This window comes from Lacerta agilis, chromosome 3 (assembly GCF_009819535.1).
Source record: "Lacerta agilis isolate rLacAgi1 chromosome 3, rLacAgi1.pri, whole genome shotgun sequence".
Lineage (NCBI taxonomy): Eukaryota > Metazoa > Chordata > Lepidosauria > Squamata > Lacertidae > Lacerta > Lacerta agilis.
The window spans coordinates 87,904,196-87,932,024 of record NC_046314.1 but is presented as its reverse complement, the minus strand read 5'-3'; the positions used below and the strand labels follow the sequence as shown (position 1 = coordinate 87,932,024).

Sequence of the window (27,829 nt, the reverse complement as noted above, 5' to 3'; positions counted from 1 at the left end):
AGGAGCGGCAGACTCGTAATCTGGGGAACCGGGTTCGTGTCTGCACTCCTCCACATGCAGCTGCTGGGTGACCTTGGGCTAGTCACACTTCTCTGAAGTCTCTCAGCCCCACTCACCTCACAGAGTGTTTGTTGTGGGGGAGGAAGGGAAAGGAGAATGTTAGCCGCTTTGAGACTCCTTCGGGTAGTAAAAAGCGGGATATCAAATCCAAACTCTTCTTCTTCTTCTTCTTCTATGGAAAGAACTCTTCAAGAATTCTCTGAGTTCAAGTGTTTTGTCACTTTTTTTTGCAGGTGAGGAGTAGAAAGCTCCCATCCAGGGCAGGGGTGGGTAATCTGATCCATTGGGTGGGTTAAACAGATAAATGATGTCAGTTGTACAGCAGGTGGGTGAAGATTGGCCAAAATGGTTTCACGGGCCAAATGGGGAGGCCTGATAGAGATGGGGAACTTTTTTGGCTCAGCGCATCAGACTTATTATTGATATCAAGCTGTGTGCCACAAGTGTCTTCATGATCCTGTAGCAACAGCTTTCCCATTAGAATTTCCTCACACTCAAGCTTTAAATAGGAAATATATGCTTCTGTGTTGAGTTGAGAAGGTTTAGCGTTTGGTTAACTAAGTATATGCAGCAGATATTTTGAACTGTTGACTCCAAAATGTGTCAGGAATGCACAGGAGGGGGATGACCAGTGCCTGAAACTTGACAGGCCAGGCTTATGAATTGATTCAAACAATTCAGCAGGGGTGGGAGTGCTGTAATCTGGTTCAAGCTTGGTGCAGGAACACAAAAGTCACTCTCTGTACTTAAACTAGCTTGGTATCTTAGTCAGCCTCCTCTTTCTACTGTGAACAGCTGTTTGCTGAGGCTGTCTTTAAAAGAAGCTTCTCCCAAAATAATTTTTCTCATTGTTGAACTGGGCTGGTTAAAAGTAGTGCCTAGCTATGGTTTAGCAGTATATGAAAGAGGCTTTAAGGAGTCTCTGGCTCAGAGGCTTCCACCTCCCCTGCCCTCATTTGTATGAGGCAAACCATAGTTTTCCCTCCCTTCTTTGTATGAGGCAAACCATAGTTTTCTGTTTTGCATAAACCAGCAAACTCTGGCTTGCACTTGCCTTAGAGTCCAGCGTTTGGAGGCTGGGGAAAATTATATCAAGTAATAATACCATCAGTACAGGTGCTCCCCAGGTGTGTGTGCTCTCCCCACTGCTTTTTTCTTTATACACAAATGACTGCACCTCAACTGACCCATCAGTTAAGATCTTGAAATTTGCGGATGATACAACAGTTATTGGGCTTATCCGGGAGGACAATGAATCTGCATATAGGCAGGAAGTAGACCATCTTGTTTCATGGTGCAGCAGGAATAACTTGGTGCTAAATGCCCAAAAGACAGTGGAAATGATAATTGATTTTAGAAAGTACTCTCCCATCTCGCTGCCACTTTCCATTCTTGGTAACATGGTTGTAGTGGTAGAGTCCTTTAAGTTCCTGGGCTCTATAATTTCTCAAAACTTAAATTGGTCAGGCAACATCAATATTATTATTTAAAATGTCCACCAGAGATTGTATTTCTTGCAGCAACTAAGAAAATTTAATTTGCTCCAAGAGTTGTTGATCCAATTTTACAGAGGCACTATTGAAACTGTTCTCTGTAATTCTGTTACTGCCTGGTATGGCACAGCCTCTAAGCTGGATATATAAGAAGAGGCTCCAACGAGCAGTAAGAATTGCACAGAGGGTAATTGGTGCTAGTTTGCCTCCAATAGAGACACTTTATGCTGCTCGAGCCAGGAAGAGAGCAGAGAGAATTGTTGCAGACCCTTCGCATCCTGGTCATTACCTGTTGATTTACTTCCATCTGGACATCGTTACAGGACTCTATACACAAAAACGTCTAGGCACAGGAATAGTTTTTTCCCTTGTGCCATCAAACTGTTGAATTTGTAGTTGTGTGCGGAGGGGAGGTCAGTTGGTGGTATGGGGTTTCTTTGCTGTGCTGCCGTATCGTGAGGGGAATAGTGTTTGTATGAGGTACGCTTTTCTTTACATTGCAATGTAGTCGAAGCAAAATTCCAAGTATGATTGATACTTGGCCAGTTAATTATTCTTCATTCCTTATTATTCCTAATTTGGAAACCATAGTTTATTGACTTAGACAAAACAGAAATCATTGCAAGCTGGCATGGTCTTAAGCGGCTTAGAGCTTTGATAGCTAGAACCAGCGCTTTGAATTGAGCCTGGGAGCAAATAGGAAACTAATGACATTGATGTGGGAGAGCCCCACTGGGTGAATTTGTTCACCTGCGCCACCCTGCATGCCTAGTATGGACTCCAGCCTTTGTTCATTTGGGTTTGCTTTAAGTTTCCTTCTGGCTGCTTTTGCTAGAATGCCTGTCACATTGGGGCAGATGCATGCAAACCTGCATGCTGTGCAACGTTTAGCTTTCCTCGATACATAATCTGGCCTATATCAGTGCATTTTGAATTATGGGTATTGAATTGATTTAATTGTTAGCGCAGCAGGTAGGCAGCACTGCTTGTTGGGTGGACTTTGCATGTGCCTGCCTCCACAGCTGGCCACAGAGTTCAGAAGCATAAGAGCTCCTCCTCTTCACCTGTTAGAACCCTGTGAACAGGGGAGGGCTTGTTTGTTCTTCTGAAGAAAAGCTATGTGTGTGGGGTGTGTGTGTTTATGCCTGCCAAGACTCTGTGGTGACTCCGTAACAACAGGATTTTATTACAGTGTGAACAAGGTTATTGGTTGCATAGTTATCACTTGATTTTTTCTGCTAATCATAGGCTTGTATGCCAAACCCTACAAGGGTGTGCCTATCTTTCCAAACCAGCCTTCTGTTGTATTGCATTTCATATTTGCCCTTCACACTCCCTTGGTACTAATCTTCATGCATTGGCTGGACAGACATCTGATGGCAAATGAAAAATATATGGGCTGCTTTCAGTTTTAAGTTGGGAGGGACCACGAGGGTTATATAGTCCAACCCCATGCAATGCAGGAATTGGACTAGATGACCCTTTCAGTCCCTTCCAACTCTACAATTCTGTGATTCTAAGAAGCATTAAAAAAAACAAAACCTAAAAACAAAACCTGTTGCTGTTGCATTTCCAGATTAGGCTTTTACTTTATGCACTGATTTTGCATAGCAGTCCCCATATTATCTTCCAATCAGTTGTGATGCATTTGGCATTGCAGGGGGTTGGACTAGATGACCCACGGGGTCCCTTCCAACTCTACAATTCTATGATTCTACAGTGAAGAAATTGGTGAGGGGGCTTTAACACAGGGTGGCCAAGTGGCCAAGCTGGGTTTGTGCAGGTGTAAACCAGTAGGTGTTTGACCTGTTGTCATGGTCCAACTGCACCCCCCAAAAAAGGTTCTTATATTGGCATATAATTCCTTTAAAAAGGAACCCCCCAAGAAGTAGATTGAGAATCGTGAATTGGAGCATGTGGTGCAAGAATTCAATTCTTACTTAGGTGACTGTCAGATATACAAAAAACTGCAGGCTTGAAAATACCCCAACATTGTTCTACTGCTGTTCCACCAACCTGGCTTTACAATGCAATCTGTTTGCAAACACTAAGGCTCCCTTGAAGGAGAATGGCCTTATCAAAATAAATTGATAATGTAAACAGTTCTAAAAAAGTGAAGCAAGATATACCTCCTGGTTAATGTTTAAAAAGCCAGCCATTTGGAGTTGTTTATGACTTGCGCCTATCTACGACTGCTGTGGTTCTGGGGAGGGAGGTTAGTATGTGATAATTAAGGTGGGGCTGTGCAGTGCAAGGGAAAGTACATATTGTACACGTCTAACCCTTATCCAGTGGGGGGAAGAAGAGGTGTTGAAGATGGATGAGTCAAATAGAAGCACATGTAAACGTCAGGTTCTTGGCTCATTTAAACTGCTGGCATAACAATAGGTTGTTTTGCACTATAGTTATATAATTACTTTCTTATTTAATAAAATATATCCCACTCCTCTACTAAAAGTTCCCAGTGTGGCATATAGCATAAATTATAATTAATAAAAATGCAGGTACAGCCATTTCTAAAAGCCGTAACGGAGTACCCAAAGCAAAAAGCACAAATCTATAGCAAGAGTAAAAGATGCTAGATATTGAAATCTGCAACAATAAAAAGGCTGTTGAAATAAACACGTCTTTCAATTGGGAGGGCATGCTACAAGCATGGCACTGCCACAGAGATGGCCCCATATCTTGCTTAATTTTTTTTGACATGACTCCAAGAACAAAGGCTTCTGGCATTGATCTTTATTTCATGATTGACCTGTATGGGCAGCATTCTTCAGTGGTTTTCAACCAGTGTGCTGTGGCCCCCTGGGGTACCTTGAATGATGGTCAGGGGTGCCATGGTCAGGGGTGCCTCCCTCCTCTGATGCCCTCTTGCATCTCTGCCTCCAAAAGGCTTGCATGACTGTTTGTTGCAGCAGCCCTGGCTACAAGCTCCCCAGGCAAATGGTGCCTCTGGGGCTGACCAGGGTGTGCTGGTTTGCAGGAGCTGAGGCAGCCTTGGAGTAAGCAAGCAAGCGAACAAGTGGGCCAGGGAGCCCAGCCAGCCAGTCTGCCAGCCCTTGCTGTTGGGAATGGACAGTGTGAGCAGGTACCTGTTTTTGGGGTGGGGTGGGGTGGGGTCAGCTCAGAGACCAGGGGCGGCAGCAGTGGCTGCCTGGAGGACTCCTAAGGAGAGGGGAGAGGAAAGGAGGCTGAGGGAAACACTCCACAAGGGAGGGTGTTCGCAAAAAGGGTGAGAGACTGCCAGCTCTGCAGCAAGGGGTGACATAACTGGGCTGCTGAGCCCCACAGGGGTGCCGCAGAAAGAACGTAGTTAGGTCAAGGGAGCCGTGGACTCAAAAAGGTTGAAAACCTCTGCCCTAGATGATGATGGACTACAGCCGCCATTGTCCTGAGACATCTTAGCCAATGATCAAGGAAGATGGGACTTGTAGTCCAATAACACCCCAAGCCTGAAGATCACTGCCAGCTAATATGGCCTTAAGCTGTTAGTGCTTTGAAGGCTACAAGCAGCACTTTGAGTAGAGCCTGGAATCAAATAGGAAGCTAATGCCATGGATGTGAGAGAGCACCACTGAGTGAATGCAACGCAGGTAGAGAAGTAAGATTTATCCCTCTGCATTGCCCTGTAGGCCTAGTAAGGGCTCCAGCCTTTGTTCAGCCAGTCAGATTTGCCTTGAGTCTTCCACCAGCTCCTCCATAAAATTGCAGCCTTTTCTTTCCTCCCATGGGGTGTGTATATATACACAGATATGTTAGTGGTAGCTCCTTGTAGATGTACTTGCAGATGAAGAGATGGTTAGATCTGCCAGCCTAGTTATGGAGATATGAATCCTGTAGCTTTGGGTTATTATGTCACTGTGAACTGCTACTCAAACGAGGATTGCTGAAATATCTCCTAATTTCATTCGACACATCCGCACTCAAGGCAAGAATATAGAGATTCTCTTCGGATTTCACCTCTGCAGATTCCAAAATCTCATCCTCTAAGCAATTACGAGCTAGGTTGGATATCGGACAAACAGTTGGTATTTCTAGTTGTTGATGCCAAACAGAGCTTAGCTGGGTGTTCCCTGTGTTATTTTATGCAAATATTGCATGCATGCATGTATGTGCATGTCTGCATGTGTGGCAGAATCGTACTTATCTTCCACAGCCATCATGCTGAGGTGCTATTGCATTAATTGCACTTGCAAATTGAGGTTTTCCATTCCAGTTCCAGCGTGTGCAACTTTCCCTCCCCCGCCCTGCATATTACAGCTCTAGATTGAAATCATCTTGTTATTAAATATTTTTGGAGAGAACTTATTTTTCCATGTAAGAACTTGAGTTGCCATATCCTCCACCCAGATACCATTAAATGCTCCAAGGTACCGGGGCAAAGATGCTGTTGGGGAATATAGGAGGCATAAGCTGTGTCACTCTCTCTCCTCCAGTTGCCCTGGGGTAAAATTTGAGCCCTGCTGGCCACAGTAAGGGAAATGGTAATGTAAAAGGTAAAATAGATTGTGGAGGAAGGTTGAAGGGACTGATGAAACATTGAGGATGCAAGATGAAGTGGGGTATCTTTTATTTCAGTTGTGGAAATAACAGTTGCATTAAACAAGCATGTGGGGATATTTAAAGGTTTAGGCACAGCCTCCAGGAGAGTTTACTGACCTCCCTACTTTTTGCTGTATCAGATCAAAGACCCTGTGTGACTAGTACTAAACTTGACCTCATGGATGGACAACCTGCAGTCTCTACTACTGTCCCTGCTTGCCCCCTTAACTCTTGGTTTCTAAAGCCCTTTTCTCTGAACAGAAGATGTTTCCTTTGGACAGAGATTTTGCTGCCCTGGGGAAAGTGGGCACAGCATGCCTCTGAAACTGAGCAGAGCGGTGCTGGATTCTTTTCCTTTGTGCTCCTCTGTAGTCAAGTTTAAACCATATTGAATAAAGAGGTACTTTGCCTCTGCTCATTAAGCCACAAAGATATGTAACCGCATACAGATGGCATTTTATCCCGCTGCCTTTGACTTTCTCTTGTCTCCCCCCCCCCCTTCCTTTTTGTCCATTAAAGGCTTAGCTGTTGGTCTTGGCATCGGAGCCTTGGCAGAGGTTGCGAAAAAGAGCCTTAGATCCGAAGAGCAGAATGGTGAGTGTTCCTTTGCTTACTGCTAATACAAGCATCCGGTCCTGTCCTGTCCTTGTCCCCAAACACAATTTGCTCTACAAGTGCACAAAATCACAACTAAAAGAAGGGCAGCACGACACTATAGTCTCTAAGGTAGTTACTAATAAAAGTATTACAGTGTTTCTGCATCCAGATTCCACTCTCCCCCTGAACCTACACAGCAACTTTCAATTTTTTTCCTCTTTGAATAAATACTTCAAGGAGTAGTGGTGATTCAGTGCATTTAAGGAAAGCAAATCCCCTTCCTATTGCCCCTAAAGCAGGACAGGAAGAAAGCTAAACTGTGGAGCAGGGTGAGCTTGTCCACCCCTTGAAAGAGTCCTCCTCTCTACTGACCCTGATCAACACAGAAGCCCGCTGTCTGTTTGCTCAGGAAAACGAATGACTTCATGGCTGCCTATCTTGTTTTTTGCAGCAATCCTTGAACTTGAAGTTTGCCTTTCTGGTTCTGTCCTTTCAAATTATCAAATAATAATAATAATAATGGTTCCAGTCCTTGTTTTACCATAAATAGATCTCTTGTTTGTCTTGGCATTGGCTAATGACAAGTCACTGAAGTGAAGGTTATACAGAATATATCTGCGATAAGGGGTAAAGTGTTATTGCACAGCAACAGCAATGAAGTCATTTCTGTACTTGCATCTGATCTTGCCCGATGCAAGTTTACAAACTTAGGAGGGGTCAGCCAGGGCTGAGGAGAGAGGGCTGGACTTCGTCCTGCCCAAGGTGCTCATATCTCTTAAAAGCAAAATGGATGCACTTGGATTAGTTTGTGAAGAGGAGGACTGTGCCAAATTCACATCTTGCTGCCAGAAGCCAGACCTGCTGCTGCTGCTGCTGCTTGTTGTTGTTGTTGTTGTTGAGTAAAGTGTTTCCCACCTTATTTCCCCACTCTTCAAAATATTATAAGAGAAAGCTGCCCAACATTGGTGAATGGTCAGGTGTAAGTCTGACAAATCTGATTCACTGGATGCCTGATTATGGCTGGTATTTCATCAGGGATGTGTATATTTAGCTTCTCTTTCTTCCCCACCGGTTTGCTACATGTTAAAAATGTGCATCGGGAAACGTAACCTGGGAGTAGTGACCTTTAGTGCCATACCTAACTGTGACTCCACCAAGGGTCCATTTCCCCTCTGTAACAGGGCCATATTACTAAAAGATCAAGATCTCTGGTTGGCAGTGGAATTGGCCATGAAGCCAGCCTCGTGCTCAATAACATTGCAAGGGGCTGCCTTTCCACTGGGCATCTGTCCCACTGACATATGTGAACACCGATCCTTCCTTATGTGTGCCCACCCCCAGCATAAGAAGGCGTGACCCTCAGCCTGATTTTATGCGGCCCTTCACCTAATTGCAAAAGCTCTTGGCAGTATGCCCTTCTGCTTGGCAGATGGCAGAGGGGGGTGGGGAGTGTGGCTGCCCATTGCCAGTTTCAGCCCTGATGACTGATTGTTACGCTTGTGAGAACAGGATGCTGGACTATCTGGGCCATTGGCCTGATCTAGCAGGCTATTCTTCTGTTTCTTATATTACCTGACAACTACACATGACTTGCTCTCTTCTCCGGTAGGCTCTCCAAGGTCTGAAGCAGAGATTTCTCTGTCTTAGCATTGGGGTCCTTATACCCTGTGCTGCTGGGGTTGAACATGAAAGTTTTGGGAAGGGGCATGGAAGTGGTGGAGCATCTGCTTTGCATGCAATCCCTGGCATCTCCAGGAGAGTCACTGCTGGCCAGCGTAGACAATACAGAACCAGAGAGAGCAATGGTCATGCAGTTTTCCTGTGTTTGGAATGTGAAGTGTGAGCTCTGTCACTAAACCCTCTTACCTTAGTCTTGCTCAATCTGCGATAACCTGTCCCTGCATAATGTTCCTCCTGTAATTATAGTAGCATTTTCTTAGAGGTGCATATTATATTTGGAGAAACTGTTAGTCCCTTCCTGAGGGTGCAGATGGAATTTATCTGATCTCTCTTGATTTACCTAAACTTTAGCATCTCGGTTACAATCTTTCCGATATGTTGCCTCCTGTTTCCTGACAGCAAAGCTTTCACTGCTCCCGTCAGACAGGTTCACGAATGTGTGTTACCCCATTTTGCTTGTGTAGTACAGTGGTACCTCGGGTTAAGAACTTAATTCGTTCTGGAGGTCCGTTCTTAACCTGAAACTGTTCTTAACCTGAAGCACCACTTTAGCTAATGGGACCTCCCGCTGCCACTGCGCCGCCAGAGCACAGTGTTCTGTTCTTATCCTGAAGCAAAGTTCTTAACCTGAAGCGTTATTTCACTGTATGTGAAAGTGTCTCAGTGCATATTTACTCCCCTGAATGGGACTCTCCGCTGCACATAGAGCAAAAAAGGGGCATTTAGAACGAGAGTGTAAAGTCACCTGTGGTCGACCTTAAATCTCCTGCAGAGACGTCAGAATTTCTTGCAGAAATGTCAGGCTGTACAATTGCAGAATCTGTGCACAGGTTCAAAATGTGGATCCGAAAAAGCATGGTGGCAGATCACCCTGAATGCCTCTGAAGGCATTCCCTTGCAACTTTCCTCTTATTGGAGAGAGCTTGTTCTCAAAGAAAGATTGCGTAACAGTTCTGTTTACATTTTTCTGTTTGCCAGAGGTACCTTGTATAATCGGGCACTCCCTGACCTGCATGCAAGCTCAGCCACACTATGAAAAGGTGTAGAACTTGCTGTTGCTGGCAAACAACAGCAAGTTGCGGGTGAGGTGGGAGCAGCTATTTTTATGGGATTTGGTTTAAGGAGACATTGACCCATCAAGGGCTTTTTCTGTTAATTTGCTGGTGTGTTTAAGGAAGAAAAGTAGAAATGTGTGTGTAGTGGTTAAGGTCACAAGACCCTTTTCCTGACCAACTGTAGATTAGCAGTGGAGGAAGCTGTAGACCTCTTGGTCTTGTTGGACTCTTGACTCCCATCATCCTCACACAGCATGGCCTAGTGGTCGTAGAAACTGGGGGTCCTATATGGAAGGCCACTGCTTCCCCACACCCCTTGCTGTAACTAAAAAGATGACACTGTACATTCTGCAGAGGGCAGGATTAGCATGGAAAGGATAGATCACTGGTTTTAAAAGTGAGGTCTGGGTTCTTCAGTCAATTCTGCAGCTCTCAAGCAAACCCCCTCTTTCCAGGGAGAAGCTAGGAGGAAAGGGGTAAAAAAAAGGGGTGAGGCACAAATGTGAAAGATACTCCCTGTTTGGCTGCCTGGAGTAGAAGACCAGAATGGGTGATTTTTAAAACTTGCTGCCTTTCATTCAGAGGATAATAGGGAAATTAGCCTTTAGAATCGTTCTGGAAAGGACATAAACATCAGTTGTTCACTGCTGGTGTGGAAAACAAGGGCAGTAAAGCAGGACAGGAGATTTAGGCTCAACACTCATAAGATGACCTTTGTAATCCTATAACATGGTTTAGGCTGATACAAGGTAGGCTTTGCAAATGCTCTCCCAAGGAGCTCTTCCAGTAAAGGTTGGAGAGGCATCAGAGAACGTTTTAGATATCTTAGACTGCAATCCTTAACACACCTAGTAGGTGTGGGATTTACACATTTTGGGTAACATTGCATGGAACAACTGTTAAGAATAGGAAGTAGGCACAAACGGGATGGCTCATTTGGTAGCAGGTGCTCTCCAGCCAGTGAGTGCAAGTTTTGATCTGGCATTTGCTGTGTTCCTGAAGATGTCCTTCCACTTAATAGTGTAAACAATATGAAACATCAGCAAATGGCAATATCAATCAAAAATAATAGCAGTAAGTTCTGTAGGTTTCCTCTTTGAGTTTACCTCTGTGATTCCAGGTCAAGTTTGTTTTACTGATGAAGTCAAAAGATGTATCCTGTGGCTCCCTCTTGTCTCCACCTGCCCATCTTGTCATTCATTCCAAAAATACTTTTCAAATGAAGCATCATGGCTCACTTTTTGTTGTTGTTGCTCTCTTCCTAAGAGGAGCAACAGTATGATTTTGTTGGTAGTGTTTGGTCAGTGGGTGAGAGGCTGTTAAGAGCCGCTGCTAAAATTATGGGGTAAAGTCCCTTTAAACAACCCCTTTTAGAAAAGAGTTAAAGTGTCATGAGCTTATTTTCCAAGGCAGGAGAGACCTTGGACCCACCAGCCAACTTGTCTTTGGCTGTTCCCATTCAAGCTATCCTGGGGGGGAAAAGGTGTGCTAAAGTTTATTTCCATCATCATGCATTCTGGATGAGATTCACTGTGTCTGTCAAGCAAGCCAAGTAAAAATAGCTCTGTTGGTCACTGCTAACCTTCAAAGCTGTACTTACGGCAGCAGAGGAAAAATTAGAGGTGATCCCAGATGGCTGTTGGGAAGGACAGTCCTTCCAGGGACGTGAAATGAAATCCAGTCTCTACATGCCCTCTTCTGTCAGGAGAGGAGAGTTGTGCTTCAAGGTCAGTAAACAGATTTGTTGCAGCAGTACCTGCTTAGAGCCTCCAATGAGTTTCAGTATTTCAGGCACAAATAAGTTAGGAGTCCTTGGTCCAGCAAATAGAATGTCCTGCCCTGTGAAGCCTTCATGTTTTTGCTTCACACTCCATTAAAAGGGTGGGGTTTCTTGGGAATTTACTGTCTCAGGATGCAGGAGGAGAATTATTACTGTTGCTGTTAATTATTAAATTTATCTGCCACCCTTCATCTGTAGATCTCAGGGTGGTTCACAATATAAAAATACAATACAATAAAAAACATAATAAAAATAAAGAACAAAAACAACCCAATATCCTCTCCCCCCCCCACACATTTAAAAGGGTGTTGGATGTTAATCAGCTAAAGGCCTAGTTGAAGAGGCCTGGGCCTAAAGGTGTATAATGAAGGCACCAACCAAACCTTCCTGGGGAGAACATTCCACAAATGGGGAGCCCTGTTCCCGTGTTGCCACCCTCCGGACCTCTCGTGGAGGGGAGGCACATGGAGAAGGGCCTCAGATAATGATCGCAGGGACCTGATCAGTTTGTATGAGGAGAGGCGGTCCTTCAGGTATTGCAGTCCTGAGCCGTTTAAGGCTTTATAGGTCAGAAACAGCACTTTGAATTGGGTCCAGAAACTAATTGGTAGCCAGTGCAGTCAGTGTAATATTCTCAAACTGTCTTGCCCTGGTGAGCAACCTAGCTACCAAATTTTGCACTAGTTTCAAGTTTCCTAACTGTCTTCAGGGGCAGCCCTATGCACAAAGTGTGTGCGAATGTGTTCACTCATTAAGATTTCCTTGTTTCTGTGGCAAGTAGCACCTCCCAGACAAAGGCTTCTCAGCTTGTCTTCTTGGCAGAGGCAGGGAGGTAAAACATGTGAGAGCACATTTGAACAAAGCGTTTTGAGATGAATTGTAGTCCAAAACCTCTGGCTGGCACCAGGTTGTCTGCTTTTACTTCCCTTACATTGAGGAACACTGCACAGTGATTAATACTTCTCTGCCACCTGAAAAGCGAAGAAAGCAAGGTCCTTTGGACCAAGTGGGTACAGTGCCAATAGTAGCACCCATGCAGCATTTTCCTTTATTTTTTTTTACCCTGTCCTCAGGCAAAAAGGCTGTTATGGATACCAGTCCATTTATGTCGGAGGCCAATGCAGAGAGAATTGTGAGGACCCTCTGCAAGGTTCGAGGAGCAGCGCTGAAGCTGGGGCAGATGCTTAGCATCCAAGGTAAGAATGAACAGCAGGTTGGTGCTCCTTGAATCCTCCCCCTTTGATCTCTCAACTCTCGGGTGAATTTTTGACTCTCCCAACCATTTTTCCCTTTTGGAAAGTATGAAGTGTTTGCCACAAAAGCTTCTACAGTCAAACCTCGGTTCACGAATGGCTCCATTTTCGAACGTTTCAGCTCCTGAACGCCAAAAACCTGGAAGTACATGCTCCAGTTTTTTAACATTTTTTGCAACTCGAACGTCTGATGCGGCTTCTGCTTGAGTGCAAGAAGCTCTTTCAACCAATTGGAAGATGTGCCTCAGTTGTCGAACGTTTTGGAAGTCAAATGGTATGGATTACATTCAACAACCGAGGTTTGACTGTACTTTAAAGTGACACAAGGCTCTAAGTCTGTTGCAGCAAACAACCACCACAAACACAGCTCCCTTCTGGAAACTATTTGGACTTGAAGACTTCTCAAGCATGTGTTCATTATTTTTGGCTGATGTTTAGAATTCTCCCAACTCAGGCCAGCAGCCTGACAAATCCAGATGATAGAAGTGTGTAGCTGAACATTGAGAAAATGGAATACAGTATTGGTATTGGCAGAAGAGTGTGTGTGTGTGTGTGTGTGTGTGTGTGTGTGTGTAGATGATCCAGATGTGATGTGGCTACCACCAAAGTTACTACAATGGTGGGATCTGAAGTAACTACTAGAGCAGGCGTGCCAATGTGGTTTCTCTCTCTCTCTCTCTCTCTGTGTGTGTGTGTGTGTGTGTGTGTGTGTGGTAATTTAAATAAGTTTCTTCACACTAATAGATAAACACAACCGAAGGCTAAGGCAACGCTCACAAACCTGGTAGACAGACTCATTCTGTCCCTCCTTTAAACTTCACCAGCCTTCTGAGAAAGATGCAGTTCTGTATTTCTGAAAAGGACCGGGAAAATGAGCTTTCCCCAGCAAGAGCCCTTGGCTTCCGTTAAAAACAATAGGTTGATGCAACTTGCAGGCTGCCATCTGCTTGGAGTTGCTTCAACCCGTAAAACTTTACCACGAACCCTTTCTGTGGTCAGTGTCTTGCCCAACCTTAACTGCAAGGGAGGAATGGACTGTCACTGCTTAATTGCAGGGGTGTCTTTAAATGTCTAGTCTGAACCATAAGCCACAAAGAGGAAAATCTGTAGCTCGGCAGCAGAGGACATGCTTTGAATGTGGAGGGTCCCAGGTTCAGTCCCTGGGCTGCATCTGGGAATGTCATGCTTTCAGACAAATCTTGACAGCATTCATTTAGATGGGCCTAATGGTCCGACTCTGCATATTCTTTGCTTCCTGTGTTTTTGACCACAAGCGTGCTTTGTTAAAAAATAATCTGGTTTGGTTACTTCAGCACCAGTTGGCAAATCGTTCTTTCCAGGGTTCTTTGAAGGCCTAATAAACGTGCCACATAAATAGCAAGTGAAGGCGGTTCATTGGCATGTTAGTGAGCAAAGCAGATAAGTGTTGGAATAGCCATGCAAGTCACAGCTGATGCAAGTGTTTATTCTCTGTTTTTCTGAGGTGGTGAAAGTAGAGCAGCCTGTTGAGAATTTAAATGTTCTCCTGCCAGCCCCAGCCCTTCCTGCTATGTCTCGGAAGGAACGGGGGTAGAATAGATGAGGTTTCAGCACACAACACCCCCATGGAGGATGCCACACTTGTTTTCCTTGCTTGTGGAAGCCTTCGGGTGAGGGATATCGCCAGGATCTCATGGGCGTTCTTCCACCATGCCCAAATTCAGTACCCCTTCTTGAGCAAAGCTCTTTTGAACCTTCTAAGCTGCAAAAAACGACCTTGAAGGTTTGTGGGCAATGCCTGTATGTAGGTCAGGGGATCTGACCCTTTGCGATGTGTGAAGGAATTAGGTGGGTGGGAATGGATCCCTCCTGACTGGCAGGTCCCTGTTTTGTATATTTACTTCAAAAGTAAATAGTGGTACTATGCCACCAAAATGCTGGGGCCGCACTGTAGTGTGTCCAGCTGCTTCAAGGGTTTCTTGGTCGTGCTGCCAAGGACCCATTCCCCCTTCTGTTCTGCTGTAGGGGAAAATAAACAGATGGGAATTTACTTTCCCAAAGCTTTAGAGGCACACAATTTTGTTTGTGTGTGAGGGGAAAATTTAGAACACAAAGGTCGCTTAGCATCTCTGCAGTGTCACACAGGGAGATTCTAATGAGAAAATTTAGAGGTTTGCTTTTAAAAAAACAACTAATGAAACAAAATAACAAAATATAAATAAGTTTATTTGGGGAAGAGTGAAGGCAATGGTTTTTCTCTTGCGCACACTCACAAATTCTCTAAAGATAATTGCCTTTTTTGTATCTGATGTTCTTTTTGTTAATTTGTTCTTTAAGTATTTGAAACCCAAATAACTAAGTAAATTAATTCCCTGAAGTCATTTTAACTTAGCTAGCTGCATGTTACTTGCTTGAACAGAACACTGGGTTTCAGAGCATATGCAGAGTTCCTTGCAGCAGGGGGGAGTCTTTGGGCTTCTCATTGGATATTTCAAGGAAGACAAAGATTGAGGGTAAAGCCTCATGTTTATAGGAATTTATGAACAATAAAGCTGGCTCCTTTGTGCAAGATGGAATGTTGTCTGACCCTAGCACAAAATCCCCTCGCATCTATATGTCAGTGCTCAATCCGAAATGTACTTAAGGCTAGTTCTACCTTTTTAATGAGACTGTACTTGCATATAAAAGCTTTCATGTTTAACTATGGCTCTGATTGCCTGACTGGGCTTGGGTTTTCCTCTTGTCAGATGATGCCTTCATCAACCCTCATCTGCAGAAGATTTTTGAACGTGTCCGTCAGAGCGCAGACTTCATGCCGTTGAAGCAAATGATGGTGAGGATTTGGCTCAGCTGTATGACAGGAGGGAGCCTCAGGGATCAAAGTGGACAAACAGAAGTAGACCTGTGTTGAAAGAGAAAGCAGGCACCTTCCTCTGTTTACTGGTTCTGGGCCATTGCTGAGCAGGCTGCAAGAACAAAGCGTTAAATAACCTTACTGCACCTTCTTTCCTTGCTTACACCATTAAAAAAAATCATGGTGGAATTCATTGTTTAGCTCTCTAATTTGTATAAATTAGTGGCTGCTTGGATTTGTATTCCTGGCCACTTAAATGCCCTTGGTGCTTGTTTGCAGTTGTCAGTATGTTATAGCTGGATTTCAAAGTCCCTGGTCTAAACAACAAGTGGCAGTGTCTACCTGGGAAAGGAAAACTCCAATTTGTGTTTTTCATTCACCGCTAGAAAACTTTGAACAATGACCTTGGTCCCAACTGGCGTGATAAGTTGGAGTTCTTTGAAGAGCGACCTTTCGCTGCAGCTTCGATTGGACAGGTTCACCTGGGGCGCATGAAGAACGGGAAAGAAGTTGCCATGAAAATCCAGGTGGGTCTAGTGGCCTTCAGTGTTTTCAGACTTGGGGCCCACCAGTAGCTCTGAATATGCACTTTGAGACCCACGCCTTGATGTTTTACAATATATTAGTTTCATAGAAGTGTAGAATAGTGGAGTTGAAGGGATCCCGAGGTTCATCTCACCACCTTTGGCCCCTGTGTGAAGACTATGCGGCTGTAGGGTAGTTCTGTCACTGTGTCCCTAACACTTCTGTTAACAGACATTCTCAGATGGAGGACATGCTCCTTCAAATCCTGAACCTGATTCTTGGGTTGTGACAAAGTATATGGTACAAATGGTTCACATGTTATAGTTCCCTTTTTTGCTGATCAAACTGTGTTTCTGAACTGTTTGTTCTATAGACTTGTGCAATCTGGGGAATGATGTGCCAGGAGCATTTCCCATTTCTGGAAAACCTGGTTTTGGCAATTGCCATAATTCTCTACATTGGGAGTTTTCATGATCCCCACAAATTCCTCTGACAGTATAAAAGTCCTGTAGATGTGGCCGTTGTAATCTAACAACACCTGGAAGGACCACCTGCTCTAGATAGTTCTAAGGTTTTGCTAGATGGCATTTCTTGGGCTGTTGTCTCTCTCTCCCGCCCCCATTTTTAAGCCCAATGTAGGTTAAAAGTGACGGAAAGTCCCTGTTCTTGCAGCTGTTCATGTAAGCCTGCTACCCAGAGCACAGGTGCTAAGCTGTGAAAATTGGCTCCCTTGACTTTTTTTTTATAGAAAGGAGGTGGAGAGGATGGAATTTTAGACTCCACAGGCTATGCTTCGCAGGAGCATTTGAGAAGTGTGTTGTCAGTTTTGGACAGTCTAAATTAGCTTGGAGAGAGGGAACTGTAGCTCATTATGTCTCCCCTTAATTAATTCCCCAAACCAGCCTGTGTTTCTTATGCAAAGTAAAACTGCATTACCATAGAACTCTCTTGATTGCGATAGGACTGTATCTTTTCTGAAGGATTTTTGCTAATGATGGGGAAGCAAACCATCCTAAGTTCAATCCTGGGAAATTTCCCTGTTTGGCAGGCAACTCTCCAGGTTCTCGGACAGTAAAAAACCAGGGGTCAGAGCTCCCAGCCTTTAGGCTGGATCAGGCTTGTAGAACCTTCTAGGATCATAGAATTGTGGAATTGGAAAGGATCCTGTGGGTCATCTTGTCTCACCTTGTCTACTCTGCCCCACTCCTGCCCCCTCCTCCCCATCTCAGCTCGCCCTCCTTTCTCCTCAGCAAAAGGAGTAACAGCAACTAGAGTGGCGTAGCATCCTTCAGAAAGATGCTCTCACTGCCACGGTCCATAGTTGGACCTCCAGGCTTGTCCATGAACCTACATGCCTGTGACTGTTGTGGCCAGGAGTGGTTTCTGCTTTCCCAAAACACAAAGCAAGAGAATGTCAGTGTGGCCGGGGAACAGGAGTGGGAGGAGGCATAAGAGTGTGTGTGAGTTGATCCTGATGGAAAGCATGTATGTCGTTTTGGGTGGGTAGATTGGGGGGAGAGAATGGATGAATGGGGTGTCTACCTGTGGGTGGATGGGAGGAATGAGGGATGTGGGGCTTGTGTGTGAGAAAGAATGAAAAGTGAGAAAGTGGCAAGCAGAGAGAAAAGGGGTGGCTCTGCTTACTCTTAGGTCAGCAGTACTGAGCTAGCTGGATCAGACGCAGGATTAGCCAGCTTCCCGTGACCTCTTTTCACCCTTGCATTTCAGCACCTTTATTTAGGGATTTTGTTTTGTTTTTGCTATAACTGAAGTCTTGACCCTCTGTTTTAGTTCAGGAAAGTGTAATGATGATGATGATGATGATGATGATAATAATAAATTTATTATTTATACCCCGCCCATCTGGCTGGGTTTCCCCAGCCACTCTGGGTGGCTTTCAGCAAAATATTAAAATTGTTGTTGTTGTTGTTGTTCAGTCGTTCAGTCGTGTCCGACTCTTCGTGACCCCTTGGACCAGAGCACGCCAGGCACGCCTATATTAAAATACAGGTGTTTGAACCGGAGGAGGTGCTCAGCATTTCCATTTCTCTCTCTCTCTCTCTCTCGTGCAGTATCCTGGAATAGCCCAGAGCATCAATAGTGATGTCAGCAACCTGATGACTGTCCTGAGCATGAGCAATGTTCTCCCAGAAGGTAATTTTGGGAAGGGGACTGTTGTGCAATTCTTCTGTGTGTGTCTGCTGAACACGACTCTCAGTTGTCTGTTGTCAGTATTAAAACAGTTGGTTGGAAGCTTCACCTGCCGCCTCTTACCAGCAGCGCAGTTGCTAAGATGAGACATGGAATGACGCTGGGGTATTGCCAGGTGCTTAAAAGACCAGAAGCCACAGGCCCATGACTTGCCTCTGGGCATATGAAGATGGGTTGTGCCCCGGGTTTCACTTTGTAGAGGGCCCAGCTGAGCAAAGAGTAAAATAAAAGATTTTTTTTGGGGGGGGGGTGGAGGGAAGGGCAGGATATCCAGGGCTTGGGCCCCCTGGGCTACCACCTCTGCCCCACATATTCTGGGGGTCAACCTCTCACTATTGCGCAACAGGTTATTAGCATGAAATGTGGGGTGAGTTTTTATGTTTACCGGATGCAAATCCATTCTGCTTTGCTCTGGAAGAAAAGTCCAATCATGTCCAAACCCACAGGAGAGCCCAGCATTCTGAACTTGATATGTGGCAATGAAGAGAGAGTAGAAAGATTGCGGTGTAACGTACCTCATCCCTCCTTTGTTGGCAGTCTGTGGACTGGCTGCCAGATGGGAGCAGAGCTCAGGCAGACAGAACCACTTTGTCCTTTGTACTTCTTTTGCCTGGCTGTGGGAATGCTGGGCAGAGATCCACAAACTTAATTGTAATCCCCCCTTGATAACTCTCATTAATCTAGGCATCAAAGACGCCGTAGGAGGCTGTAAGTCCGCTAATGCTTTGTATCTCCACCTTTTCCATTTATGGAGCATGGGTGGCTACAGTAGTTGCTCCTCTGGATGCCAATACATGCCTAAATTGATTTCGTATGTGTGTGGGGATGCTATTCCTGAAGTCCAGGATGCATTAATTTTAGGAGAACCATTCATGCTCTGCAGAGAGGTGCTGTTGCTACAGTTAACTAAGGACAATTGTATATGGCTGAAAGTACAGTGGTGCCCCGCTAGACGAAAATAATTCGTTCTACGAGTGTCTTCGTAGAGCGATTTTTTCGTCTAGCGAAGCACCAATGCAAGTAGCGGTTTTTCGCGACGCAAAAATTGTTTTTTTTCGTCTTGCGAAGCAGCCCCATTGACATTTTCGTCTTGCGGGGCAGCCTTCTGCTAGCGAATGCCGTTCGTCTAGCGAGGCATTCGTCTAGCGGGGCACCACTGTAACAGGCGAAGCGCTGTCTTCCAGGCTGAGCTCTTTGCTCAGTTCTGCCACCTAGTGTCCTGCTCTTGATTTTCACTGGGGAGTTGAGGGACCTTTTTCAGTTCGGGGGCCACATTCCTTTCTGGGCAGCCTCCCAAGGGCCATATGCCCGTGGTGGGTGGGGCAAAGAAGAAACAGCAGGTTTTAACTTATTACCTTACTAGGCTAGTTTCTACATACACCTGTGTGGCCCTCTCTGTTCACCATCCAGATAAGCAAGAGGCATTATCAGGGTTCATGGACACGTGCCAGCCAGGGCAAAATATCTGAGGTGCAAACAGGGCCAGTGAGGGGCTTGGCCTGGGAGTGTTCCAAGGGCCAGGCAGAGAGAAGTGGAGGGCCGCATTTGGCTCCAAGGTCTGAGGTCCCCCACCCCTGATTTTGTCATTGTTTCTATTTCAATCCTAACCTGCTTCTTTCTCCTGTCGTTTTGCCTCCAGGTCTCTTCCCTGAGCATCTGGTCGAAGTGCTGAGCAGAGAGCTGGCCCTGGAATGTGATTACAAGAGAGAAGCTGCCTGCGCTAAGAAATTCAGGTGTGTTTTATGGGGATCTGCCCCTGCCAGATGCTGCAATGAGGGATTCTGGTTTTATCCCAAACACCTGGGCTTGTGCATGCTGTCGGACCAGGGGGAAAGATGCTCAGAGAAGAATATAGAGTAGCAAGTGGCAGCTTTTTGGCAAAATGGCGTTACCTCTGCTGAGCCCAGATGTTGCAGAAACCCCAGGCCCCTGCAGGGGTTGGGCAGCTCTTAGCGTTTTGTCTGTTGCCCCTCAGGGAGCTGCTCAAGGACCACCCCTTCTTCTATGTCCCTGCCGTGGTGGACGAGCTGTGCAGCCCACATGTCCTGACGACAGAACTGGTGTCTGGGTTCCCGCTGGATCAAGCCCAAGAACTCAGCCAGGAGATAAGGAATGAGGTATGGTCGCCTGGCCCCTTTTCAGCTTGGAGGTAGAGGAAGGAGATTGCTAGAGCCAGAGGACACGGGCCTCTTCCTCAGGCCATTTTGCGAGAGGGGTCCTTTGAATGGACAGGTTGGGGCCATGCTAAGTATTGTGTGCAGAAATCGATCTCTTGGAATGGTGGGAACCCTAGAAAATGTTTCGCTGCTGGTTGTGTCCTGCAAATCTCAGTATTGGTGCCACCTGCACTGGGGACCCTAAAGCCACTGTCTTTGCTAATCTGCAGACCCTCTTTTAGACAGACAGAGTGACCAGCTTGGCAAAAGAGATCATCTCATCCTGGAATGAGCGATCAGAAACGCGCCCCCCTCTTGTTGCATAAGCACCCAAATATAGGCTTCTCAGTTGGGCCAATTTTAGCAGCTGAAGCCTGGTAGAAAAGTACTGGGTAAACAAGAGGTTGGACGAGAGGTGAAGCATGGACAAAAGGGCATCGGAGCCAAATATAGCAAGGGACTAGACAGTTAACGGGGAGGACAAGCCAGTCTGACTACAGCCAGATTGGCAGATGGACTTGGCCTGGTATTCCAACGTGCCCCATAGGAGGCCATTAAACACCCTTAACAGCTGTCAGCAAGTCACTGAGCGGGAGTATAAAGTTTGGTCTCTAGACAACAAAACTCCCGGGTACATGATGTATGTAGGTCTAGGGTTTGTCACTCTGACGTGTTGCTGCTCTGTCCTTTCCCCCCTCCTGCATTTTTCTGGGCACTGCAAGATTTCTTATGGCGGATGCTGGACTTCTGGTATGATCCAGCAGTTGGCTCCGACAAGTGTGCCTGTATGGCGTCCTTGTTTTCAAGCACATGTTGCCACGTTTGCACTTTGCCTTCCCATCTGAGGTGCACACTTAAATCCTGACCCTTTGGCTGCTAAACTAAATTTTCACCAAAACAATGGGGCAATTGGTGCTCTCTTCTTCCTCAGCCCTTCTCTCCTGTAAATGGCATCCCGACTCTGGGCCACTAACTTGGCCACGATGCTGGCTCAATAACTCCAGCCTTTCTGGAAGTTAGAGGGCAGTTAAGTGACCTGTTGCTGGTCCTTATAGTTGGGCAAGCAACATAGTTGCACCCCCTGACTATATCACGTTACACGAAAGGGGCCACACTTTGTCCAAAGCAGTGACTCTTTGGCATCTCTCTCTCCTTTCTCCTGCCTCCCTCCCTAAGGAGATGTGTAATCCACCTAATCCCAGGAGTCTTTGTAGCATCCTCTGCCAGACAGACATTCATGATAGCTGTGACTTACAGTTTCAGTATATTTTGCATATCTACCTAATCTGATGCAAGTGGGAGATTTTCTAATTCATTTTCGTCCCTTTGTTGCAATTTTTGCAGATCTGCCACAACATACTCATTTTGTGCCTGCGAGAATTGTTTGAGTTCAGATACATGCAGACGGATCCAAACTGGTCCAACTTCTTCTATGACCCAGAATTGCAGAAGGTAAATGGCTCTAGCTGGACTTGGCACTAGCTGCTTATGCAGCACTCGCTTCCTTTTTTTGCAACGGCTTCTTGGCTAATGTGCTCCTTTAGGTGGAGGTGGTTTGATTAGCTTGGCAACAGGGCAAGTGGGTTTGAGGGTAGCGCCTGGAACCTGGAGTTTGTGGGTTTTAGGTGGAAAGGGGAGCATATTTCACGGAAACAATACAGCAAGAATGTAATGGGAGGGGGATAGTAAGAAGGAAAAGGTAAGAAATTCTCACCTGCCAGATGCCTAGAGCAGGAATAGGGGAAGCTATTTTCCTTTTGAAGGGCTGTTGACCCACTGGAAAAAGCAGTTGGAGGTACAGCATTGCAGGACTGTATAGCTCAGGTATAGGCAAACTCGGCCCTCCAGATGTTTTGGGACTACAACTCCCATCATCCCTAGCTAACAAGACCAGGGTCTGGGATGATGGGAATTTTAGTCTCAAAACATCTGGAGGGCTGAGTTTGCCTATGCCTGGTATAGCTCTTCCTCTCTGCTACCCCACTTACCTCTCTCACATACCAGAGCAGGACTTGGGCTCCTAGGGTCTAGAGGGCCAGAAATTTAGCAGAGCGTCGCAGGTTCCCCACCCCCCAAGCTCTAGAGAGATTTGCCTTCTTTAAGGGCACTGGAGCAATGGCTATTAAACTTTCAACATCCAGAAGACCCTTTCCATATCAACTTGTTCTGCTAAGGAAATGCGGTGTGTGCGTTGCAGAGGATTCTGCATCTTAATCTAGGCCCTGTCCGTGTGTGCTTGAGCATTAACCTCATGCCTTCCTATAGCTGCGCATTGCAGCCACTGCATTGAAATTTGCTGTGGGGACCCTCTTTCCTTGGTGGCTACTGGGCCCATCCTCATGTTTGTGCTATGTGACCCTTCCAGCCAGGTGGGCCTGTCCGATGGTTCTTGTTTCTTTAGCGTTGTTAGAACTAGGAACAAAGTTCTCCCAATGAAAGGAGGGTTCTTGCCAGCTATGCAGTTTCTGTAAATAAAAGCACATGTACTAAAGCAACCTGTGAAGTGTTGCTGTTTTAGGTTTTCAGCCGTTCCCAATAACAAGTGGGAAAAGAAAGTGGCTTTACAAAGAACTCCAGCTCATTGTAGCACCTAAAATTGTTCTGACAAACATCTGGATGCTCTCGGTGTAATAGTTTCTGTTCTAGTGTAAAAAAAACCACTTTTGTACTTCTCACCCAGGTGGCGCTTCTGGATTTTGGAGCAACCCGGGGTTTTGATGAGGAATTCACAGACCTCTACATAGAGGTGAGGACTTCTAAAACCTTTTGTGATGCTGTCTTTGTTGTTTTGTGGGCTTGAGAAGCATGTTTGACTTGTAAGTCGCTGGATTGAAAGAAAGCTTTAACTAGCTTTTTAGTTCTTATCCTAGGCAGCCCCAACTTTATTTGTTGCATTCTAAACATATTATATTGTTCTTGTGGACAGACTCAAAATTGTTTTTTAGCAAACTGCCATAGGGAAAATATGGTCCTTTCCCAGTGAAATAGGCATTTGTGGCTCAGGACCCAGAGATTTTCTCTTAAGTGGGACTTGTGCAGTGAAAAATGCAATATTTCCCTAGTAGTCTAAAAACAAACGTCATGCTGAGAAAAGTATTCTCTCCCTTTCTGGCAGTATCTGCTCAAGGTAAACATCTGGAGTCTTGAAAAGGGTTCCATGCTGCCAACAAAGAGGAGAGCCCCCTTTTGCTTGCTGATTTTTCATGGGTTGGATTGTGTCCTGTGTTTCAGTTGTAACTAGCCATGTTAAATTAGGGCATCCATTCTCGGTATACCAACACTTATTGTTTCACTGGTAACACAGGAGGGAAAATGACCATTACTAACACTTAAGCACAACCACAAGGACTCCCAATTGGGCATTTAGCTTTGCAACGTGGAATGTTTTCCATTAACTCTGTTCTATCTTGTTTTCCCTTTGTTATTGCCTTCGCTTAAAGCAGTTCACAAACCAATAACTTCTTCATTGACCACTAATAATTAACTGTATGTCACAGACATTACTTCTGCAAATTCCTTGTGCTATTTTTATACAAATAACATGTGAAGACTTGGTCTATTCATTTGTATCATTTATTATTCCTATGATCCTTGTTTATAAAACCCAGTAAAAAGTTACATTAAAAAAGGGCATGCATTCCTTTCATCCTAGTATCACATTTCCGGTCTCAAGTGCAGACCGCTGAAGTTTGTGATCTTTCGAAACTGCTCACGCTTTTTAAAGGCTTCACCGAATTCTTTTTTTGTGGGATAAAAACATGTAGCCTTCCTAGCATTGACCTTGTTTCTGAGTAAAGGATTTTCTTTGCTATTTGAAGTGCTTAATAGGATCAGCTCCCACCTTCTGGCTTTAGAATTTTTCTTCTTCTTCCAATACAGTTAATCAAAGCAGCTGCTGACATGGACAGAGAGAAGGTGCTGAAGAAATCAATAGAAATGAAATTCCTAACTGGCTATGAAAACAAGGTACATAGTAGCACCAAACAATCCACTCTTTGTTTAGCTACCAGTGCGACTTCAGTCTCCTTTAGAAACCTCAGCTAAATAATTACTCCCCTTTTGAAGCTACCTATTTATTGTATCTATAGAACTTAAGTGTCTCTTCCCAATGCCACCATGGGGGTCAACATTAGCTGCAGCTCTTAAGTGGCACATCTCATCACTCCTTTCAAATCCAGCCTTAATTTGTCATGCAGGATATTCACTCATTCTTCTAATATCTGGGGGTGTGATCAGGGCAGCTGGCTTGAGCCTGTAACGGTGAATGTCTTAAGTTCCCTGCCATGTCTCTGCAAGTGTTTAGCTTGAGATATTGGAGGTTTGGAAGGATGTTTCCAGCAAAGTGTGGATAGTTGGCAAGGATGCAATAAAACACACTTCCCGGGTGTCTCGTGTCCCAGGTTCAATTCCTGGCATCTCTGGGTAGGGCTGGGAAATGCCCCCTGTCTGAAATGTCAGAGAGCCACTGCCAGTCATTGTAGACCATACGGAGCTAGATGGACCAGTGTTCTGATTCAGGGTGAGACAGTTTCCTGTTATTTCTAAGTAGGCTCCAAAGCGTTGCCATTCAAGTTTTATTCTGGTGGATTGCAGTTACGGGATTGGGTAGTTGTGGGGCATTGGAGCTGTCATGGTCACATAGAAGGATGGTGGTAGAGCTGGAAGTATTCTAATTCGAGTGTCCATTGTTGGGGCAGTGGAGATGTTCCTTTGGTTTTTGAGTAGGGTAATCCCATTAGCATTTTCAATATGCCGGTAGGAAGTAACAAAATACCCACTTTGCTGGCCTCTCAATACTCTTTGCTGCCAAAAATAATTTTATTTGAATTTAGATTGACATTTTTTGTATTATATGATGCACTGTAATATTGTAGAATTGTGGCCTGGTGAAAACCTGAGATGGGTGCAGTCCTTCATTTTTCTCCCTGAGGAGAAAAATTCCTGTTCAGAGAGTCCCCATTTGAATTAACAATGGAAGTGAGAGGTACCGTATTTTTCACTCCATAAGACGCACTTTTTTCCTCCTAAAAAGTAAGGGGAAATATCTGTGCATCTTATGGAGCGAATGGTGGTCCCTGGAGCTGAATTGCCCAGGGGCCAAAAGAGGACCATGCTTTTTATTTTACAAAGAGAAAAGGGAGTGTTGAAAGGACCCCGCTCAGCAGCTGATCAGCAAGAGATCGGGAGAGAGATAAGAGTCCCGGCTCCCTTTCAGCCCCGCCCTCCATTGTTGAATGTGCTGCAGAGGGAGGTTGTTTGTTTCCCCAGCAACATGTGACTGGCTGATTAGATTATCTGTCTGAAAACTGTAGAAAAGGCTCCCTTTCCTTTAGAAGCTGCAGAAATGTGAGTTCAACCCCATAAAAATGGGGTTTTTCCTCTTTGCTTTTCCCCCTTTGCAAAAAAATATGCAAAACTTTTAGCTGATCCTCAAAAAAACCAGGGCTTTTAGAAGAGGAAAACCAGGAAAAAATTTTTTTCTTGTTTCCTCCTCTGAAAATGAGGTGTGCCCTATGGTCCGGTGCTCCCTATGGAGCGAAAAATACGGTAGTTTATTAAGGGTCAGCAGCTTGGAGAAACATTCTCCTTGCTACCCTTGATCCTATGGGAAGTCTGTGCCACCACATTAGGCTGTGAAGGAAATAGTCCTTGATCTTGTATCTCCTTCACAGTAGCTGTGTTGGGTTGTGGTTTTTATATTTGCTACCTGTGGCGCTTGCTTCTGAATAAACATGCACAGGATTGGAAGTGTTGGGTTCTGACACTGCCTGCTTCTTATACCTGGTGTACACTGTCTTAAAAAGCAAAGCCCATTGATGCCTCCACCACCATTTTGTGACAGGCACCACCTGGTAGACCTGCCTAAAGTCTGCCTGCCTTTGCTTATGAGCAGACAAATAGAACATTTATTCCTCCAGACTACAACTCCTGCAATAATTGACTCTCAGTGCTAAGTGGGCAGAGCCTAGTATTGCTATTTGTGAATGTTTATTCCAGAGCTAGAGAGATTAACTATTCCTGCTGTTCATGGGACCATTCCTCGTCTTCTTTGTGACTTGTAGAGTTAGGAGTTACATGGTAGCTGCCTTTTCACTTTTTTCTCAGTAGAACTATTCAGAACAGCTAATCAGAACCACCCTTCTTTCCATTTTCGTTTTGCTCAGGCTATGGAAGAAGCCCACTTGAATGCTGTCCTCATCCTTGGAGAAGCTTTTGCATCCAGTGAACCTTTTGACTTCGGCAACCAAAACACCACCGAGAAGATACATGGGTTAATTCCAGTCATGCTGAAGCACAGGCTTGTCCCACCCCCCGAGGAGACCTACTCTCTTCATCGGAAAATGGGAGGCTCATTCCTCATATGCTCCAAGCTGAAGGCCCAAATTCCATGCAAGGACATGTTTCAGGAAGCCTACAGAAAATACTGGAGTAGAAAGGCCAAGAAGGAATAGTAGCACAGAACTGTTGAACGCCCCCTTGCGTTTATGGCCAATCACCAAGGTTCTAGCAAACCACAGTGCAGTGTCTTCTCTCTCATACCCCCCAGAACACCAGCAGCCTGGCTCCTGGAAGCAGAATACCCGGTTCTAAGGACAGTGTTGTTCTTTTGTTGGACCTTTCTCCTCCACTTTACACTCACCTGATTCCCTGTGTAGCCTCTCTTTTTACAGGAAAATGGTTGTAGCCTAGTGTAGGGATTGTGAGGGAAGGTTAGGCAGCTCTGTATCTCACTGTCCCAGGTATCGGCTCTCTTTTTCAGATTTTAATACTGATAGCTGTGTACCAATTTGTTTTTTATTGAAAACAAAACAAAGCAAGGGGTGGTGGAAAGAGAACCAAAACAAGTTGGCATTGAAATCGTATTGTAGTTCTCCAAATGTCTGTGGTCTCCCCCCCCCCTTCAGAGGTCCTTTAATTTTTCTTCTTCTAAGGCAGGATACAAATGATTTCATACTATGAAGTGTAGATTGCCAACACAACTCACAAGAGAATCCTATTTTTGTATGATGCTTGCTGGGAATCCATAAAGGTCGGGATCTCCTGATGGTGCAGTGTAAGATGTGTACATAGCTTATTTTATGCCTTCAGTCTCTTTCAAGGATCTGATAGAAAGTGGTGCAGTGGCATATATAGAATGCCCTACTTTCAAATGTGGCTGCCGTCTGATTCTCTTGAGCTGAATGTATACGCAATGTAGTTAATGGGGGTTCTCTTGTTAAATGGAGGATTAGAGAAGCCAAAGCTCTTAACTGTGGCATTTATAGAAACCCAGCAGTGAAGCTGCACTATCTCCACCTTCATGCCTGCATCTTTGTAATGCGACCTTTCATGGGAGTGGGGAGATTGATACTGCTGTGTTAACAGTGGTGTTTCAAGATTTTGTTGGAAAGCATAATATACATTAAAGTAGCTGAACGCACAACTTTAAGCAATTGGAGGCAACTCGGCAAATGTATTTTGGGAGGGTTTTTTTTGTACAACAGTTAGTTGTAGCTGTACAACTTTCAACCGATTTCCAATAAAGAAGTGCTTGTGCAAAAGGTGGCTTGGCTGTGGTTTACTGACCTGGTAGAAGAAGCAAGTGTATGGGTATTTTTTCACTTCTGCTTACTCTGATTCTGTTCCAGTAATAATGCTTCTTAA

General features: G+C 45.0%; 1 protein-coding gene across 1 annotated transcript in view; it reads left to right on the top strand.

Moving 5' to 3' along the window:
* Nucleotides 1-26,837, top strand: part of LOC117044162 (atypical kinase COQ8A, mitochondrial-like) — a 54,103-nt gene extending 27,266 nt beyond the window's left edge. Inside the window, exons 5-15 of the mRNA XM_033144644.1 lie at nt 6,615-6,689; nt 12,281-12,403; nt 15,187-15,272; nt 15,680-15,820; nt 17,891-17,972; nt 19,669-19,762; nt 20,005-20,146; nt 21,530-21,637; nt 22,866-22,931; nt 24,065-24,151; nt 26,350-26,837. Of these exons, the coding sequence (XP_033000535.1) occupies nt 6,615-6,689; nt 12,281-12,403; nt 15,187-15,272; nt 15,680-15,820; nt 17,891-17,972; nt 19,669-19,762; nt 20,005-20,146; nt 21,530-21,637; nt 22,866-22,931; nt 24,065-24,151; nt 26,350-26,637 (1,292 nt within the window). The 3' untranslated portion in view covers nt 26,638-26,837. The remainder of the gene's footprint in view (nt 1-6,614; nt 6,690-12,280; nt 12,404-15,186; nt 15,273-15,679; nt 15,821-17,890; nt 17,973-19,668; nt 19,763-20,004; nt 20,147-21,529; nt 21,638-22,865; nt 22,932-24,064; nt 24,152-26,349) is intronic.
* The last annotated feature ends 992 nt before the right edge of the window (nt 26,838-27,829 follow it).